Below are 20,009 nucleotides of genomic sequence, written 5' to 3'. Positions count from 1 at the left end.
CTGGGTTGTTCCCAGCTGCCCTCCTAGAGTGCAGCACGGCACATTTCAAAATTCCATGATACATGGCACTGTAAGGAAAGCATGTGCTCTTACTGCACTGATGGCTCCGGTGGCTGTCCTGAATCGCTTCACCTCCTGGGCAGAATCCACAGACAGGCCTCTCTTGATAGAGGATGAGACAGAATTGACTCCTTCTCCACTGGAATTTGGGTCCATATCGGAATCCGGCTTAAACACACACACACCTCAACTTACTGACTGATTTCTAGGGAGCAGTACAGGGAACACAAGCAGCGATGGCACTAAGGGTGGACATGCCCACCTGCTGGTCCTTGATCCTCTGTAATTCCCACTTGATGACGACTTCAGACAGGTCCACAGCCAACCGCCTCTGCTCGATGGTGACACTGGGTGTGAAGCCCAGTCTCTGCATGGCGCTGACCATATGCTGAACCAGGTGGTGCCGAACAGGGTGGTACACCTATGGGCACAGTGCCAGCACCATCCTGAGGACACACACGCCCCTGTACATGCACATCCAACCCAACCTCATCCTCAGGATTCAGGATTCCGAGTCAAAGCTGTGCCAAGAAAACTCCACTACCTCATCTGTGTGCTAACCACCACTGCACGGGCCTCGCTCAGTATCAAAATGACGGCACATTTCAGCCTGTCAGTATCATCTTTAAACACAGTATGTTGGAAATATGAATGTTCTGTAGGTACGCGAGTCTAGTCAAATGTATCAAACTTCAGACTTGAGATAGAAAAAAGCTTAACACATAAGAAGCAGATTTCCAATTTTAAAACAGCTATTTAAAAAAATGAACTTTTTAAAAAGAAAAAAAAAAAAAATGAACTCTTGGGCTGGGGATTTAGCTCAGTGGTGCCACCACCAGTCTCGCAATCGGAAGGTCCTGAGTTCAATCCCTAGTACCAAAAAACAAAACAAAACAAAAAAAATGAACTTTTGCCGGGGATTTAGCTCAGTGGCTCTGGCGCCTGCCTGGAAAGCGCAAGGTCCCAAGTTTGATCCCCAGTACCAAAAGAATGAACTTTCAATGCAGTCTTTTTTTCTATACCTAAAATCTACAAAAAACATTTACAGAGAAGTAAGTCCCAGCATGGGGGATTTGGCTATAGGGAAGGAAGTGCCTTCAAGCCAAGAGACCAAAATCTACAGTCACTGATGATCACCTCCTACCTTAAATTAACACTTTATCTCTATTCAGGGTTAAGTACTTCAGTAACAGTTTATTTAAAAAGCAACCAAGCAGAAAGAGGCATGCATCAAGATACATTCTCTATAATCCAGCAATTTCTATGTTCATAAAGCAATACACACATATACGAACTACTCAGTGACCTGGCAACAGCTTTACTAAAAGACAAATAATAATCATTTTATTATTACAGAAAAAGGCAGCAGTTCAAAATGGATGCCTGAAAACACACTAAGTGGCAATCTAGTACACTTTCTACACACCTTAAAATGCTGCACGATCAAATGCAAAATATGCACCAGCTGCGGGACAGTGTGTCCTTCTTCCACGATGATCTTCCTGGTCCAGTGTGTGAGCATCTGGTGGCCGTCCTCCATGCGGGCAGGCACTGCTGGAGTCAAGATGGCCATGGCTTGCCTGACAATTGCTCGGGCTTCCATTGCATGAGCCTTCAGAAGACTGTGGAAAACCTAGAACAGAAAAGAAATCCATGTATGGTGAAACTGAAGGATTTAAAGAACAGGATACAAACAATGACTTAGGGCCAAGGCATGATGTTTTTGTAAAGTAAATAAAAATTTCCTTAGGGCTCTCTTATTACTAGTATCATTATCTCTCTTATTATTGCTCTTTCATTAAGTTCTATTCAATGCATACAATCACTCTAATATTCACAGAGCACCTAGGGTGTGCCAGGAATCAACCCCTTGCACATCACTTTCATCTAGCCTAAGAGCAGGCAGTAAGGTGCACAAATCATTTCCCTCTAGCCACAGTGTGAGAAATGGATTAAAAAGCGCAGGAATAAGCCGCAATTTTAATACTTCAAGTGAGAGGTAAAGGTAAGCTGTAAGGCCAAAGAAACACAAGGAAGAGCTTGATTTTGAGCGTGCAGTGGGAAAGGAAGGGTGTTGGGAGCAGTAGGACTGGCCAATACCTGCGGACTGGGGAGGAAGAGAGTCTCAGAGATGCCCTCAGGTTTCTTGCTAAGACAACGGGAAAAGCAGTGCCTGTCATAGAGCCTGGAGTCACATCTCAAGTGCCTGTGAGAGTTCATCACTGGCTTTCTGGGTCTGGACTTTGCCCTCATAAAGGTTCACAAGAGGAAGTAATGAGGGAAAACCTCCAAAGATGGACTCAGGACAAGAGCTAGCTGGTCAATGCTGAATAAGCAAGTGTACTATTACTATTTTTTCTTGGTGGTACAAGGATTGAACCAAGGGCCTGCACACTGAGCCATACCCCCAACCCCTTATTGAGACAGACTCTTGCTAAGTCACTCAATTGCCCTGGCTGGGTTTGAACTTGCAATCTTCCTGTTTCAGCCTCTCAAGGTGCTGAAATTATAGGCCTATGCTACCACACTTGGCTATATTTAATTCTTGCCTAAATACTGAGTTGTCCAGAGACACAGAATTTGTGAGTGGTGGAAACAAAACTCAACTGACCACTGCCCAACTTCAGAGCCTCAACCAGAGTTCAAGGAAGGTCAGAAATCAACACAACAGAGAGGTCATTAACAAGGCAGTCATAAGATGTAAGTTCAAAGTACCTATTGTTTTTGGCTACAAGGAGTTCATGAGGTGGAATTCTGGACAAAATATTTTCAGATTGGCCAGGGATTTAGTTCAGTGGTTTCAACACCTGCTGTGCAAGCGCAAGGACCTGAGTTCAATCCCTGGTGCCAAAAAAAAAAATTTTTCAGATGGTGTTATGGTGTCCACCTGTAGTCCAAGCTACTGGACTAGGAAGGCTGAAGGAGGTGAACCCTTTAAGTCCAAGAGCTTGGGGCCAGTCTGGGCACTATAGTGAGAGAGCGTTTTCCTCTTGTTTTTTTTTATTTAGACAGACAGGGTCTCCCTATGAAGTCCAAGCTGGCCTTGAACTTAATGTGTAGCCCAGGCTGACCTTGTACTCGGCAGAAATCCTCCTGCCTCAGCCTCCCATGTGCTGAGATTACAGCAGTATGCCACCACAGCCAGATGAGATTCCCTTTCTTAAAAAAATTTTTTTCTGGGCCGGGGATTTAGCTCAGTGGTTTCACCGCCTGCTGGACAAGCGCAAAGACCCAAGTTCGATACCTAGTGCCAAAAAAAAAAAAAAAAAATTTTTTTTTCAATAGAATATCAGAGTTGGAGGCCAAAACTCAATGAGTAGATGACCTTGAGGGAGACACTTCTTTAGAGCAAGGCTACCAAGGAACCAGAGAGCAGTGCAGTGACTGAGGAGGAAAGAGATAGAAGGATCAATGTAAGTGCATTCATAGTCTTTCCCCCTCAATTTTTCTTTTATTATACTAAAATATGCTCAATCTAAAATACCCTTATGTATACAGTCCAACATTAAGCACACTGATTTGCAGTGCAACTAGCACTACCACCCACCTCTAGAATATTCTCACTGTCCCAGACAGAAATTCTGTGATCATTAAGCACTGACTTCTCATATCCCTCTCCCCAGCCCCTCTACTCTTTGTCTCCATGATTCTGACTATTCTAAGTACTTTGAAAGTGAAATCACAGTGTTTGTTTGTTCACACTTTCAAGATGGCAGAGATAAGTCTGTTTTGCTTTTAATGGTAAAGGCTAAGACAAGAAAAAAGGTGAGGCAGAGCTATTTAAGGAGAAGGTGCACCCATGTGAGAAAAGATCTGAATGTAGGGCAGGGTGGGAGGGAGTCCTGCTAAGTACCTGGAGGACAATTTTCTTATGTATTGCAAATTTGGCGATAATGTGTGCCAGAAGTAAGTGCCCGCTGTATTTGCACGCTGGGTCCACGCAGGCCTTGGAGAGCAGGCAGGGCCACGCAAAGGTCATCAGGCGGCGCAGCTTGCTGTTGCGGTTCTTATTGTTGTCATGGATGTGGTGGGGGGCATGCTCCACCAGCAGCGTGGCATACTGCAGAAGACAGATCCGCAGGGAGTCCAGCATGTCTGCCTGCTTCTCGGGATCTAGGACCTGCCAGGAGATGCAGCAGGAGGGAACTCATTTCCAGTTTTAAACTGTTACCTACTAAGAGGCATATGACAAGTTTAAACCCTAAACACACACACGCTCTCTCTCTATGTACATGCCACATCAATTTTCCTTTTAAACTCACTTCATATTAAAGTCAAAATGCAGTGAGCAAAGGAACCTGAGGCAAAAAAGAAAAATTCTGTCTTTGATATAAGATGATTCAAGACTAAGTTCCTTATTTCCAAGTGCTTGATATTCTTTTCCTGGTCGACTTTTGGTTATTTCTTGTTTTCTGCATTATGATCAGAAAATGTGACCCAGAAAAAAAAAAATGTTTTCAAAAATTTGTAACGGTTTGCCATGTGAACAAGTAGCTGACAGACTTTTTAAATGTGTTTTATGGATATATGAAAAAAATGTACATTCTCTGAGGAATATTCTATATGACTAGTAAATCGAGTATGATGTTGACCCATTCAGATCAACCACACACCCTGACCACTTTCTGTCCACTTTTCTGTCCTACTCTGGAACACAGACTGGAGCCTTCCACTGGGACTGCGTGGCCCCCACAGCTCCTCTCCCCTGGATCTGCTGCTCCTGGGCAGCGAACCCCTCTCTGCCCACAGTCTGTCCACACTGTTTCTCCTCATGACGACACTCAAAACTCAACTCTCCACCAGTCCCAAATCAGATCATCTGACCCAGAAGACACAGACTAGAGGAGGTAGTGCAGGGGAAAGGGCTCTGGCCAAGCTACCTATGCCCACTTGATAACACAAATATCATGACAAAGATCAGCTCAGGAGCTGGGAGTAATGTCAAAACTGCAGGATGTAAGCATTAACACATATGCAGTACTCACCTCTGGAGACCATTAACCCACACTGCAGATGTAGAATGCCACACAATCAGCATCCCAACAAACAACTTACACAAATCAACAATCTCAGGGTAGGGATCAGGCAGACCTGTGCCCGTGAATGACCCACACACTGGCCCCTGACCAACTCTACACCTGTAAATTCGCACCCTGACCACAGCTACCTGCCAACTCCAGGTTGACTCTGCATTTTTTCCCCCTCCACACAGGGCAGCAGAGGCACCAACCCACTGACCAACCCGATTATGGAAGAGGCCAACGCCTGGGAAAAGAAGGTAAGCCTGGAGGGTCAACAGATCTAGGCATAAATTACTGACCTGGCCAGAAGCACTAGCCCCCCGCCCTCAAAAGCCCATAGCTATTCGTAAACTACAAAAACAGTCACTTTACTTCAAAAGTGATTCATTCTCAGCAGGCTAGAGCTGGAGAAGAAACCCAGTGCATCACCTGCCATAATCAGACATCATTTAGGGAAGGGATTTACTATTTAAATCTGAGCCACAGAGCAACTCCACTTCAGGGCTTCCAGTATTACCGTCCTACAGTGACTGGGTGAAAGGCAGCCACAGAAAGGGTACAGGATCAACACAGAGGCCCTGAGAAGTTTAAGGTCAGGCCAGGAAGAACATGGGCCCCATCACCTGGCATGAGAAACCAGGACTGATGAATGTGACCTTTCAGAGGTAGTTGGATCTGAAAGTGCTGGCATTAAGTGGAGGAGTCTGCCTGAACCCCTGTCCTGCTGCCTACATCCAGCGGAGAACAAAGTGAGCAAGCACACACACAAACTTAGAGGGCTGCCATCATCTGGAGTATACAGAGGGGCCTCTGGAGGAGAGGGGCACCTCCCAAACTTACAGGCTGTAAAGCTAGGCAGAGAAAACCATGACTTCTGGATTCCAAAATTGCAGATCCCAAAAATAAACCACTCATTCAAAACTACAGGTGATTTTGTTTTAGAATCATTTTTTTCTTTTTTCCTTTATCAGTTTTTGGAAATGTGGGGTTTTCCCTCTTTTCCCCTCTCCTTTTACTCCTTTTAACTTTTTTCCTTATTTTTCTTTTTTCCCCGCTCTGTTTATTCTTTATTATTCTTTTTCCTGTTCATTCTTTTACTGGTTTTATCTAGAACTATTAATTTCTTTTTGCTCAACAGGCTCCTTTATCTTACTCATTTTCCATTAATTTTCCAAATTTTACTTTTTCCTCCACCACTTCTGTCTTTCCTAGTATAATCATTAAACTTTACGAATCTTATTTAATTCTGTGCTATTACTTTTGAATGCTTTACTGTTAGTGAAGTTATATTTGTTTCATTTAGTAGATATTTACTGTTTGTATTTTTAGTGTTTATACTATAATTATAGATGTATTTTTCATGGCTAAGGGTGGTACATTATTGATTTTTAGGGGTTGCCAATATCCAGTTTCTCTTTCACACTACTATTTTTGCTGATTTTATTGTTATTGCAAAGGCGGCATAGTTGTTGATATTAAGTGGTTTTCTCTGGATGCCAATATCTGAATTGCCTTTGTGTTGTTAATAATATTGTCACTCACTCCCTGAGAACTGGGTCCTGGGCCAAATATACTACAGCCTCCCCTCCCAGACAAACACAAGGGGTTGGCTACTGGGACAGAGGCAAAGGACTATAGTTAGCCATGCCCAGAGTGCCTCACTGAAAAGCAGATACTAAAGAGGTCTCCATATCAGCAACAAAGTCTTCCACTGTAATCAACCCACGATCCTCAGCACAAAACAAAATAACAAAACCATGAGAACACAAGAAAACAAAATATCTCCATAAACTTCCAACTCCCCCAAATCTGATTCATGGGGCACTGAGGGGTAGAAAATCAAAAACCACATAGCCTATTGATTTGAAAGAATAACAGAGATTAAAAAAACAAATCAATAAGGTGCTCAGCAAGCTCAAAGAAGGTACAATTAATGGGACAATGGACTTAATAAAATCATCAGCAAGTTTACAGAAAACACCAATAAAGAAACTAGCTGAGCTAAATAAAACTGTGCAAAACATTCATGACCAGTTTAGCAAAGAATTAAGAGTCCATGTAAAGGTATCAAACAGAAATCCACAAGATTTAATATTCCACTGAAAGGATGGGCAGCAGAAGCAATCAATGTGAAGAAAATGTCAGAACTGTACTATAGGTCCCAATGCTGGTGACCAATTATGTAGAGATACCTTAAAATTAGGAGAACATGGGGGCTGGGGATTTAGCTCAGTGGTTCCTCTGCGTGCCTTGCAAGAGCAAGGTTCTGAGTTAGATCCTGGTACCAAAAAAAGAAAAAAAAAAAGAAAAAAGGACAACATGAGAAATGGATCCAACAACTGCCAGTTGATGCAAAGACTAAGATTTATTGGAATTAGTGACAAATTAAAGACAGCACAAAAAGTGTAAAAAACTTGTTTACAGAAATAACAAAAAAACTTTCTGAATATCAGGAAATAATCTAACATACAGGTAAGTGAGGCACATAGAACCCCAAATAGCACAAACCAGAAAAGAACCTCTCCATGACACATCACAGTCAGTATCCTAGAAATTCAACACAAGGACAGAACCTTAAAGTTGTCAGAAAAAACCAGACAAATCACTTACATAGGTAAACCCATTATAATTACAGCAGACTTCTCAACACAAACCTTAAAGGCCAAATAAGCTTGAAGCGAAGTGTTTGAAGCTCTAAAAAAAACCTTTCAACCCAGACGGCAAAACTATCATGCAAAATTAATGGAGAAATAAGGTCTTTCCATGACAAAGAGCAATTTAAGAAATTCATGGCCATCAAGCATGGTGATGCACGCCTGTAATGCCAGCATTCAGGAGGCTGAGGCATGATGATTGCTGCAAGTTTGAGGCCAGCCTGAGCTCCACAGTGAGTTAGTTCAAGGCAGCCTGAACTACATAGCAAGACCCTGTCTCAAAAAAAAAAAAAAAAAAAAAAAATCATGACCACCGAACCAGCACTCCAAAAAATTCTCAAGGATATCCCAGAAAGAGAAAATGAAGCTAACAATGTCTAATAGAATGACTACATGAGGCAGGGAGAGTAGTTAAGTAAAACAAAGCAAATCACCAGCCAGAAAATAATGCAATGACAGGAATAAGTCAGTACCTTTCAGTAATAACTCTTAATGTGAATGGTCTCAATTCCCCAATCAAAAGGCACAAATTGGCAGATGGATCAAGAAACAGAATCCAATGGTATGTCATACACAAGAAACACATTTACTTCAAAAAGATATTCACAGACTAAAAGTCAAAGGATGGAAAACAATATTCCTTGAGTGGGAAACATGAAAAACAAGCAGAAGTAGCTATCTTATTTTTAGACAAAGTGGATTTCAAGCCAAAACTAATCAGAAAGGCATAGAAGGTCACTACATATTGGTTAAGGGAACAATTGAACAGGAATAAATAATAATTATAAACCATATAAGCAATGAACACCAGCACACCCAACTTCATAAAATAAACACTACTGGTCCTTAATACTCCACTGTCACAAATCAACTAGACCAAAAAACCCATACAAAACAAAACAAAGAAATACCAGAGTTGAACAAATACTTCAAACAATTGGGCTTAATAGGTATCTACAGGCCCAGGGATTTAGCTCAGTGGTTCTGCTGCCTGCCTCACAAATGCAAGGACCCAAGTTCGATCCCCAGTACCTAAAAAAATGTATCTACAAAGTGTTCCGCCCAACAACAGAGAATATACTTTCTTCTCAGCACAATATGCAACTTTCTCCAAAATACACCAAATACTAGCCAATAAAGCATGCTTAAATGCAAAAGAATCAAAATTATCCTTTGTATGTTATCAGAATAAAGTACAATGAAACTAGAATCAATAGGAAAACAAAGTACAGAAAAAAAAGAAATCATAGAAATTATGCAAATACATAGAAATTAAACAATATACCTCTTTAATAATCAATGGATCACAAAATTAAGGAAGAAATTAGTTCCTAAAATCAAACATTAATGCCAGTACAACATACCAGAATTTATGGGACATAATGAAAGCACTCCTAAGATGTAAGTTTATGGCTGTGAATGCTCATATTAGAAAAACAGAGTGGGTCCAAATAAATAATCTAATGATGTACACTTCAGAGTCCTAAAAAAACCAAGAATCCAAATGCAAAGGTAGTAAAAGGAAGGAAATTATAAAGCTCAGAGAAGAAATTAATGATATTGAGACAAAAAAAAGGAATCAATGGGGGCCGGGGATTTAGCTCCGTGGTTTTGCCGCCTGCTGTGCAAGTGCAAGGACCCGAGTTCAATCCCCGGTACTAAAAAAAAAAAGAATCAATGAAACATAGGGCTGGTTCTTTTAAAGAATAAACAAAATAGACAAACCTTTAGCCAATCTAACCGAGAGAGAGAGAGAGAGAGAGAGAGAGAGAGAGAGAGAAGGAAAGAAAAAGAATGAACCCATATCAATGCAGTTAGGTGAAGTTACAACAAATACTGCCTAAATCCAGATTATTAGCAAGTACTTCCAAAAGCGAGGACTCCAATAAGATGGCGAATTCAGAAGAAAAGAACAGTTTGTTAGATATATATGAATTACCAACATTGCACCAAAAAGATACAAAAATCCTGAATAATCCAGGAATAGGTAATGAAATTCTAACAGTAATAAAAACCCTACCAATAAAAGCCCAGGTCCCAACAGATTCACTTCTAAATTGTAGAAGAAATTCAGATTAGATCTAATGCCAATACTCCTCAAACTCTTTAATCAAATTACAAGGGAAGGGGTATTCTCAAAGTCATTCCTGGAAGCTAGCATTATCCTGATTTCAAAACCAGACAAGGATCCAACCAAAAAAGAAAAATACAGGCCAATCTCTTTAAGGAACACTGATGCAAAAATCCTCAATAAGATTCTAGAAAACAGAATTCAAAAAATAATTGAAAAGAGCACACAACATCATGACCAAATAGACTTCATCCCGCGGATACAAGGATGATTCAACATGTGCAAGTTAACAAATGTAATACATCACATAAATAGAAGCAAGAACAAAAATTACACTATCAACTCAATAGATAAACTCTGGGGAAAAAAAAAATACAGAAAGACTGTCTCTTAATCTGATAAAAGCCATTTTTGACAAACCTACTGCCAACATCATATTACAAGCGGAAGAACTTGAAAGTTTTCTAAAATCAGGAATAAGACAAGGATGCCCATTATCACCACTCTTGGTCAATAAAGTACTCAAAACATTACCCAGAGCAATGAGGCAAGAGAAAGAAATAAAGGGTATGTATAGGAAAGGAAAAGGTCGCATTATCATTATTTGCAGATAATATGATCCATGACATAGAAGACCCAAAAAGTTCCAATAAAAGACTCCCAGAACAACCAAAGTCAGCAATGTAGCAGGATACAAAATCAACACAAAGAAATCAATAGCGTTCCTATACACCAATAATGAACTCACTGAGAAAAAAATTAGGTATACAATTCACAAGAGCATCAAGAAAAGGCAAATACTTAGAAATTAACCTAACCAAGGAAGTGAAAGACTTCTATAACCAAAGCTAGTTATTGTGAAAAAAGGAGATCAAAGAGAACTTCAGAAAATGGAAAGATATCCCGTTTCTGGACAGGCAAAACCAATAAGGTCAAAATGATTATACTTCCAAACTGATAAAACAGACTTAAAACAATCCCAATCAAAATACCAACAGCATTCCTCACAGAACTAGAGAAAACAATCCTAAAATTCATTTGTAATCAGAAGAGACCCAGAACAGCAAAAGCAATGCTAAGTAACAAGAGCAAAGCAGGAGGCGTCACAATTCTGAATTCCAAGTTATATTACAAAGTTATAGTGATAAAAACAGTGTGGTACTGGCACAAAAGCAGACCTGAGGATCAAAAGAACAAAACAGAGATAAACCTAGGCTCATTCCGCTATCAGATCTTTGACAAAGGGGCCAAAAACATACTCTGGAGGAAAGACAGACTCTTTAAATAATGGTCCTGGAAAAACTGGCTATCCATATGCAGAAGATTGAACCTAGATTCATATCTCTCACCATGTACTAAACTAAAATCAATATGGATCAAAGATCTAAATGTTAAAATGGAAACTGGAAGGTTTATCTTCAGTCTGAAAGTTAAAACTCTTGAAGACACAGGCATGGGCAAGGACTTTCAGAACAGAATCCCAATTGCATAAGAAATAACACCAATCTGGCAAGCGCAAGGTCCTGAGTTTGATTCCTGGTGTGGGGGGGGTATTAAAAAAAAAAAGAAATATCATCAAGAATCAACAAAATGGAATCAACAAAATTAAAAAGCTGCACAAGGCTCAGGGATTTTGCTCAGTGGTTCTGCCTGCCTCGCCGCCTCACAAGCGCAAGATCCCCAGTTCGATCCCCAGTAACAAAAATAAAATAATTTTTAAAAAGCTGCACAGCAAAGGAAACCACCAACAGAGTGGAGACAAACTACAGAATGGAAAAATGTTTTTGCCAGCATTTCTCAGACAAAGGACTAATATCTAGAATATATAAAGAATGACAAAAAAATTGACTCCTCAAAAAACCCAGTCAAAAAATGGACAACTGAAATAAATAGACACTTCTAAGATGAAGAAATACAAAACAGACAATTAATACATGAAAAATTGTTTGACATCTCTGGGCAGTAGAGAAACACAAATTAAAACAACACTGAGATTCCATCCTACTCCAGAAAGAATGGCTGTCATAAAGAAATCAAACAATAACAAGTGCTGGCGGGGCTGTGAGGAAAAAGGAACCCTTCTCCACTGCTGGTGGCAATGTAGTACAACCACTACGGAAATAAGTGTGGCAATTCCTCAAAAACCAAAACTATAGATTTCATTCAGCCCAGCTATTCCCTTTCTTAGGTATCTTCCCAAAAGAGTTGAAGACATCCTATTACAATGATATATGTATAGCCATGTTTATATTTATAGCAGCACAATTCATAATATGGCAGCTAAATAAATAAGTGGCTTATATGTCCATCAACAAATGAATGGATTAAAAATGTACTTATATGGGCCAGGGATGTGGCTCAGTGGCAGCATGACTGCCTGGCAAACACAAGGTCTGGAGTTCGATCCCAGATACCCCAAAAAGTATTTATACACAATAAATTATTACTCTATTGTGAAAGGGGTATATTTAAGTCATTTGTAGGAAAATGTAAGCACTGCAAGACTACCATATTAAGTGAAACAAACACTTAAGCTTAAAATATTAAATATTTTCTCCTATATGAGAAATCCAAAATATACATGAAGCGCAAAATAAAAGATTAATAATAGGAAACAGAGATAAATCTTTTGCAAAAGGCAAACTGAACAAGAGATGTAGGGAGGGGAAAAAGAGGGGAAGGGGAAATGATGAAAAAGAATTAAAATGTGTTATGTGCATATACCAACGCCCCATGAGGAATGTAACCATGTACTGCAAACATGTACTAATAAAAATTTAAAAACAAGCAATAATCTCAAGGTAAACACAGCATCTAACCCTTAAGTTCAATAAAACAAGCCTCCAAGAAACGAAAGTATTTCATTAAAATCCTAAACTAAGTTCAGACATGACCACTGCCATGACACTGCTCCATTAACTTGGTGACCACAGATCACAGCACTAACTGCATCCAGTTGAATATTCTCACCGATTTTAGTAGACTTACAAAGCTAAAGGTGAACCTGAACATCAAAACCTATTAGTACAGGCTTTCACAAAATCATCAATAACTGAATTTTCAAGAATTGTAATGGGATGCTCTGCCATTAACTAATGTACACATTTAGAAAAAATATAGCCTTAGGGGAAACCTTATTTCCATGAACACGCACACACATTCACCCACTGCAAGGTCCAGTCACACTGAGGCATTGCTGGGTATACCACCTTGCTTATAAACACGCTGGTGATGCTCTCTGGGTTATCTCCTTCCGGATTGGGAGGTCCCAAGAGCTGCTCTCCTTCCCCCTTCTCAAAGCTGTACAAGAAGGCAGGATTCAATATATGCTGCAGAACCTACAAAAAGATTAAAAATGAAGATGGAAAACACAGCCAGGCTCTTTATCTCTTCAGTGAGGCAGATAGGAAACAACATACCATCGAGTCAGAGCTCCATCAAGGTAGTAACTACTCATCTTGACTTTGTGCCAAAGGGCAACTGCCACAGTGGATTAAAATGTGAGGAACAGAGACCTAACAATAGCTTGGCTTACTCTTCTCAAACCAAATAAGTAATTTTCTGAAAACTAAGAAATAAGCAACACTGGTTCATCATGGAATGACCACGCATTCCTCAGCAAAGTCATTTTCTCACCCACAGTCCACCCATCCTGTTATTTAAGCAGCAACAGAGACACAGGAGAACAGAAATATGGCTGAGCTTCCCCAGAAAACCACCTCAAGGACCTGACGCCTACTACTGCAAAACTGTGGAGCTTACCTTCGCTTTCAGTTCATCTCCAAAGTTGGGGTCATTCAAGTCTACAAAACGAAAAAACAGGGCCCGTTTCTGAGCGATGCTATAGTTTTTGGGAATCTCTTCCTCCATATACTCCTTTAAGAAGGTCATATTGCAGAGAAAACGACCAGTGAAGGCTCGGAGAAGCTGGAACAGCAATTCTATATCTCCATAATTTCTCCTGGAAGGCACAGGAGAAGAGGTTAACTTAAGGCCAATTCTGCACTTAGGCATCATCCCCCACTTGCCTTTTAAGCAATTCAGTGCTATCGTCGTCCACCCCTACAACAAATCTGATTCACTGAGCCACAACCTGGCAGCCTGGTGCAAAGTATAAAAAGGAGCCCCCCAGCTTAGCTTACTGGACAGAATCAACCATGTGGTGGACACAAAGCCCCACGGTGGACCCACTTGCAGTAGCTCAGCAGACAAAAGGCCAACAGCTTGGGCTCCTTCCAGTTGGTGGCAGCCATGTTCTCCTTGCGGTGTCTTTCTTGAAAGGTCTCGCTGACCCACACACGTCTCAGCTGGATCACCAAAGGATGCTGACTAGCCAGCCATGAGTCATCGTTCTTAACGATGATGCTTATGATCTGTCAAAAGAAGAGACCATCAGAACTTCTGCTCAATCCCACAGTGGGGACATCAGAAACTAAGGAAAAGACACCACCTTGATGGCCTGGAACTGGAGGTCTAGGCGCATGGTGCTGGTGCTGGGTGAGCCAGGACGCACGGCAGTTTGTGGGCCACCCGGCAGCAGCAGAGTGATGAACCTGTTGGGGTTGGCTGCCAGCACATCCCGCAAGGGCCTGGCGTCTCTGTGTTTTAGAAAACTCTGAAAGCAAAGCAAATAGGAAACCTATTTTGAGCTAATCAAATTCACAAGGTGAAAGAAAATGCATTCTAAGGTTCTTGTGCAATTTCTAAAGGCAGGTTAAAGAGGGGAAAAGTCCTATGAAGACTGACTGGGGCCTAAGCTTTTCAAACACAACCAAACAGCAACAATGTTTCCAATCTTCAAAAGTCTCTGAGCGGTGAAGTGGATTTAACACTGTGGAGCACACTGGCTGACTGACACAAGGCTGCTTCAGCACCTACCATGAACATTCGGCTCCACTGGGGATCATTGAGTGTGGCTTCCATCATGAACAGCTCCACTGTCTGCGAGGGGTGCCGAGTCAGGAACTTGATCAGAGGCTCTCTGAATGGACTACCGGCCTAGAAAACAAAGGGAAAACCACATCCCATTCCACCCCTTCTCAGGGCTTGTTCGACCATCACACAATAACAATGTGCACTGCCCTAAAAACCAGAAGTATTAATTTCTGCATCCTTATGCTGTTAGTTTGCCCCATTTACAACACAACAAAGTAAAAATATTACAAATGACAGGCGAAGAATGAGAATTAACCTGCAGTGTGATTCATACCTCAATCAACATGGCTCGCTCTGTTTTCATTACAACCTCTAACAAAGGCTTGACCAAAGTTTGAGGTGCAGCTGGGATCAGATGAAAAAGATTTATGATTGCCGAACAAATCTTCATTTCCTAATAAAGAAAACCAGAAATCATAAACAGCCCAGTAAGTTTTGCAAACACAAGAGAGAAACATCACTACAGACCCTACTACAGTCTAGCTATATTTGCAAGGCTGGCCACCAAAGCAAAGAGTTAACATGGAAAAGCCACAACTTACCGGTCTTGGAGAACAACTGTGTTGTGTCCTGAAGAAACTAACTGCCCTTCAACTTCAGCTCACCTATCACTGTGAAGGGAGCAGGGTGTGTATGTGTGTGTGTGACTGTGTATCCCTGTTGTGATTGTGCTGCTTGTTTTGGGGCACAATGACAAGTATTGGAGGTGATCTTAACGGGTCGCCTATGCTAGTCTCCCTCACTAAGGCAGGGATGATTGATCACACCTGTGGCCATGAAAGAATTAGGACTGCCCCTCTTTGCTGACTTCTTTTGCCCTCAAAAACCAGCCAAAAAGAATCCTCCAAAAATATTTTATCCTAGAAGCTAATAGCAATGTAAACAAATGACTGGTGATAGTGCCAGTTATTTGTCAACCTGGCCAAAAAATAGAGCTGACAAACTGCTCCACTGACACATGTGAAAAGTGTGTGAAATGTGAAGTCCTGCACTTTCTAGTGCACTGACAACTCAGTGGTGGGCAACCTCCCATTCTCAGAGGCCAGAGTTGTGCTTGTGCTATTCAAAGGGCCTCTCCAGGGCCACAGGGAAGAAGAGCCCCTAATGGACCACCCTGTATCGTGTGCAAGGGGTGTGTGTACATGACTCTCAACAAGGTAAAATGGGGACGACAAACACTAGTCAGGGGTCCCTGTTCCTAGCAACATTTGAGACATTTTTCAAACTTCCTCTTTAAACCAAAAAGACAGGGGACAGGGATTTAGCACAGTGGCGCTGTACCTGTCTTGCAAGAGCAAGGTCCTGAGTTTGATCCCCAGTACCAGAAAAAAAGAAAATTGATTAATTTAAGAAGTAAACCAAAAAGATAGCTAGGAAGTGAGAAAAATCAACTCAGTAGCACCCCTATCCCACCTACAGGGCTCTCTTCCACAAATTTTCAGGCCTGCATATAGATAAGTTCTATTGTGAATTCATTACATTCTCAAATGCTCTCTGATGTCACGGTTTTCATGGCAACATCACAAAAACCACTTCTTTTGTCTTTATACCACCACTGGAAGACAGAAACAACAGGTGTTATTATCCCCATTTTACAGAAGAGAGAAAGCTCAGGGTATGATTGTGCAAAGCTACAGTGTTGGAGAGACATCAGTGAGGATGTGTGTGCATGTAAGAGGGGGGAGGGGCAAGCACAGGTCAAAGAGGCTCTAAATCCAAGGCAGTCAGTAAGCCAGCAGTGCACAAGAAAATACAATCACTCCCAATTTCTAGCAGATGTAATGTATCCTTTGTGGCATTTCTTCTCAGGAGGGTGCTAGATGGATGAGTTCATATGAATGTTATGGTAGCAAAACCCCATTCAATTTTGAATAGTATTGAAATATTGCAATTCTAACATGTGGAAAACAAAAGAACTTAGAATCTTGCTTATAACGTCCTCATATAGAACATGCGTGGCATCCGGACATTTCACAGCAATGATACTAATACAACTCTGCCACAGACAGACAGTACAAGTCACTGCACTCAAAGGCACAAGGGACTTTGTCCACTACAGAATCACAACACAGCTAACAAGTCACAGCAAAACCAAATGCGACAACAACCCCCTCCTGCAACTCTGCTGAAATTCTCACCTCTACCCCTTCCATGGCAGGCTGAACCAAAACAAAAATTACAGCATGAAAAAAGGCAACAAAAAGGTAAAGGGAAAAGAAAAGAAAAAAAAGAAAAGATAAAGTGTTCTTCACATTGCAAGTCATAAACTGACTTTTAATAGGTTGTTCTCACCTCAAACTGACAGAATGGAGACAAGGAACATCTCCCGCACTCTGAAATGCTTTCCTGAGGATGGGGAGGAAAATCATCTTTTTCTATTTATGTCATTTACATAAAAACTTCCCATATACTCAAACACAGTAAGGGTTACTGGGGTTAACAAGACAGTAAGGACACAATTATCAGAAAGCACACAATAATTAACAAATGCTCAGCAGCAAGAAGCACACCTTCCACCCTCAGACGTCATGTCACCATAGCCCTGAGATAGCATCTCACACAGTATTTCTGAAGTCAAATGTTAAAACAATGTTTCAAGATTCTTGTGCAAGGGGAGAAATCATAAGACCTTCTTGTATACAAACACATTTTTAAAAGACTTACTTTTCAGAGTGAGTGATTCAAGGGTTTATGTGAAGTGCTAAGACATTAAAAGCAGGAAAACAACGACAACAACAAAAAATACCTTTCCCAACTACAGTCAGAAAAGAACCAGGTGGTACAGCCCCAGGAATTACACATGTCTAAGCTCTGCTCCCCAGACCATGCCACCCACCAGAGCTGATAACCTTATGTAGTGAAGGAGTCTTTATAAAACTAGCTGCATATGTGTTCCTGCGTGTGTGCATGTGTGCGTACAGAACTGTTCTAACAGGTGACTGTGTGTTGTCTGCTGTAATGTCAAAAAGGGAAACCAATCTAAACATGGTGACCTTCAGGGCTGCTCCAAGTTACACTGGAGATTCTTTCTATCTATCTATCTATCACTTAACATTTTCAAATATGGTATCTAACTAAGCAAAGTTATTTGGGAATTCTACCAAACAGGAATAAACTACTTTCTTAACCATTCCCCATTCTCTACAACATCCCTAAAAAAATGATTAGAGCTCAAAAGCAGAGCACAGGCCTGTCCCTGGGCTTAGGTGATGAAACCTCAGCCATGCTCTCTGCCTTTGTACCCCAAATCCCACAGACTGAGTTTCAGGCACATGGTGAACATCCTAGAGCCTGGCATACAGTGCTGTTTAGGTTGTACATTTACAGGATGATGAAAATGTCTCAATAGGAGCTCAAGAACTTCTCAGCACCCATGCCCTGGCCTCTAGAAGAGTGGTGACCCTCACCCAAGATAATGTATTACAAAAGTTGATGGAATCTTTTTGGTTCAATGAAAGCTATTCATCTACCCACTAGGGTTTTTTTTGTTGTTGACTATGTGTTTCAGGAAACTAATTAGTTTATTATAAAAAGCTTATTATAAAAACAAATGTAAAATTTAAAGCAAAAATACCTCCATGAGATGAGAGGGAGAAGAAAAGTAGTGAGGCACCTGTAACTACTCCTAAGAGCACAGGCTTTATCAATACATTCTGCTCTCTTCCATGAAGATTTCCAATTTTCAGTCTGCATATATAAATGACCAACTTCTCCAACACAAAGATTTCTTGATTTTTTTTGGATATATAAATAATAAACCCTCCATAAGGTCATGCACAATATAAAATTTCTTTCAAAAGTTTAAAATCCTGGTTTAGTTCTGCTTAGTTGGCTGTTTAGAAGTAGCAGAAAAGACGTAAAAACAAACTGCATTGATACAGAACGGTCAAAACAAAGTATAATAAAGCAAAAAAAATTTCAAGTTGGGATGAAACATAGCATCTGACAAATAGGCACAAGAGAGAACAAAAAGCCGTATTATTTATGCCTAAAAAGAACTGTAAGGAATTCCCTTGTGGGGATACTACTATCAATTTTTCACCAGAGGTCAGAGAAAGCTTGGAAGGTATCATTCCACTGATAGGGCATCATCAACTTTAAAAATATTTTTTAAAATTAGCATATACTATAAATTAGATTCAAAACAGCAGAAAGCATACATTTTTGAATAAGTCAGTAATGACCAATATCAGATACTTAAAAAGATTTAACTAGAATGGTTTTTTTCAAAACCATACAAATTTGCTTCAAGTGCTAGTCTTTTAAATAATTTGGGTGGGAGGGCTGGGGATTTAGCTCAGTGGCACCGTGCCTGCCTGGCAAGCATTACGTCCTGAGTTTGATTCCTAGCACACACAAAAAAAATTGGGGTGGGGAATTTAGGCCTAGAAAATATGCATGCCAGTATTTATGTGATGTGTTATTATATTCTCCTTAATGCTTTAAAGTCCTAAAAAAATCTCTAGGTGGTTTTATTAGACAATAATGATTAAACACAAACTTTTACCAACCAAATGATAGAAAGCAATGGAAATAATAGGTGAGGAATGCACCACCATGTAAACAGCAGCTACCAAGAGCAGTCTAGAAGTCACACTGTTCAAAGCAAAACTAATAACATTGAATACTAACAGTTCAAGCTTCCCGGAATTCTCAACAAAGACATCATATTAAAGTGAACAGAAGGGAGATTTTTAAAGAGACATAAAAAGGAATGTTTAGCCATTAAGCAAAAGCAAAATGTAATTCTACTAAATGAGTAGTTTACATGGACAATAATCACATCAAACCACTTTCGACAGGCAATTCACTTAAGGCACTGCTCTGGCATTAACACTGACACTGGCAGTGCACCACATGGGCACCTTTCCCAGAAACAAGCGAGCCACTCACGTTTCCGTCGCTCCTCTGGCCCCCTTTGTGGGTGATGACCACCACTTCCATCCACTTGCGCAGATGTTGCTGTTGAAAAAAACATACTGAGACACAACTTCTTCATGACAGGGGCGTTTCACTTTCAAATTACTGCTACTGCTGGAAACTCAACATCACTAATTTTCCTTGCTTTAATGTATCCAATGTGAGAACTGCAGTGTTTCCATTATTCAAATAGCCTGATCATTAAACTAGCCTTGTGGGTACTAAACAAAGAGGCTGAGTTTGTCAGTAGAAACAGAAAGAATTCTGAAACCCAGTCATTCCAATGCCAGGCCTTTTCGCTTTCCTTCATGTTGGTCACCTTCACAGGTGTTCAGTGAGTACTGTGAT

The 20,009-nt window shown here is 40.7% G+C and overlaps 1 protein-coding gene across 11 annotated transcripts in view; it reads right to left on the bottom strand.

Annotated features, from left to right (window-relative positions):
• Window positions 1-20,009, bottom strand: part of Trrap (transformation/transcription domain associated protein) — a 122,600-nt gene that overhangs the window by 45,651 nt on the left and 56,940 nt on the right. For 5 of the 11 annotated variants that reach the window (XM_013070634.3, XM_013070636.3, XM_013070635.3 and 2 more), the window contains exons 31-43: window positions 19,635-19,703; window positions 17,034-17,087; window positions 16,880-16,900; window positions 15,016-15,135; window positions 14,685-14,804; window positions 14,257-14,421; window positions 13,998-14,179; window positions 13,569-13,767; window positions 13,016-13,144; window positions 3,914-4,180; window positions 1,487-1,693; window positions 323-481; window positions 94-228 (exon numbers count right to left, since the gene is read on the bottom strand). In XM_013070634.3, the coding sequence (XP_012926088.1) occupies window positions 94-228; window positions 323-481; window positions 1,487-1,693; window positions 3,914-4,180; window positions 13,016-13,144; window positions 13,569-13,767; window positions 13,998-14,179; window positions 14,257-14,421; window positions 14,685-14,804; window positions 15,016-15,135; window positions 16,880-16,900; window positions 17,034-17,087; window positions 19,635-19,703 (1,827 nt within the window). The remainder of the gene's footprint in view (window positions 1-93; window positions 229-322; window positions 482-1,486; window positions 1,694-3,913; window positions 4,181-13,015; window positions 13,145-13,568; window positions 13,768-13,997; window positions 14,180-14,256; window positions 14,422-14,684; window positions 14,805-15,015; window positions 15,136-16,879; window positions 16,901-17,033; window positions 17,088-19,634; window positions 19,704-20,009) is intronic. The other 6 variants (XM_004840488.3, XM_021254782.2, XM_021254785.2 and 3 more) reach the window with 2 other exon arrangements.

The sequence above is a fragment of the Heterocephalus glaber genome, unplaced genomic scaffold, assembly GCF_053883595.1.
Source record: "Heterocephalus glaber isolate CG9 unplaced genomic scaffold, H.glaber_assembly_v1.0 deba00001610, whole genome shotgun sequence".
Classification (NCBI taxonomy): domain Eukaryota; kingdom Metazoa; phylum Chordata; class Mammalia; order Rodentia; family Bathyergidae; genus Heterocephalus; species Heterocephalus glaber.
Note: the sequence above shows the minus strand (reverse complement) of the source record. Positions and strands in the feature narration are given on the sequence as shown.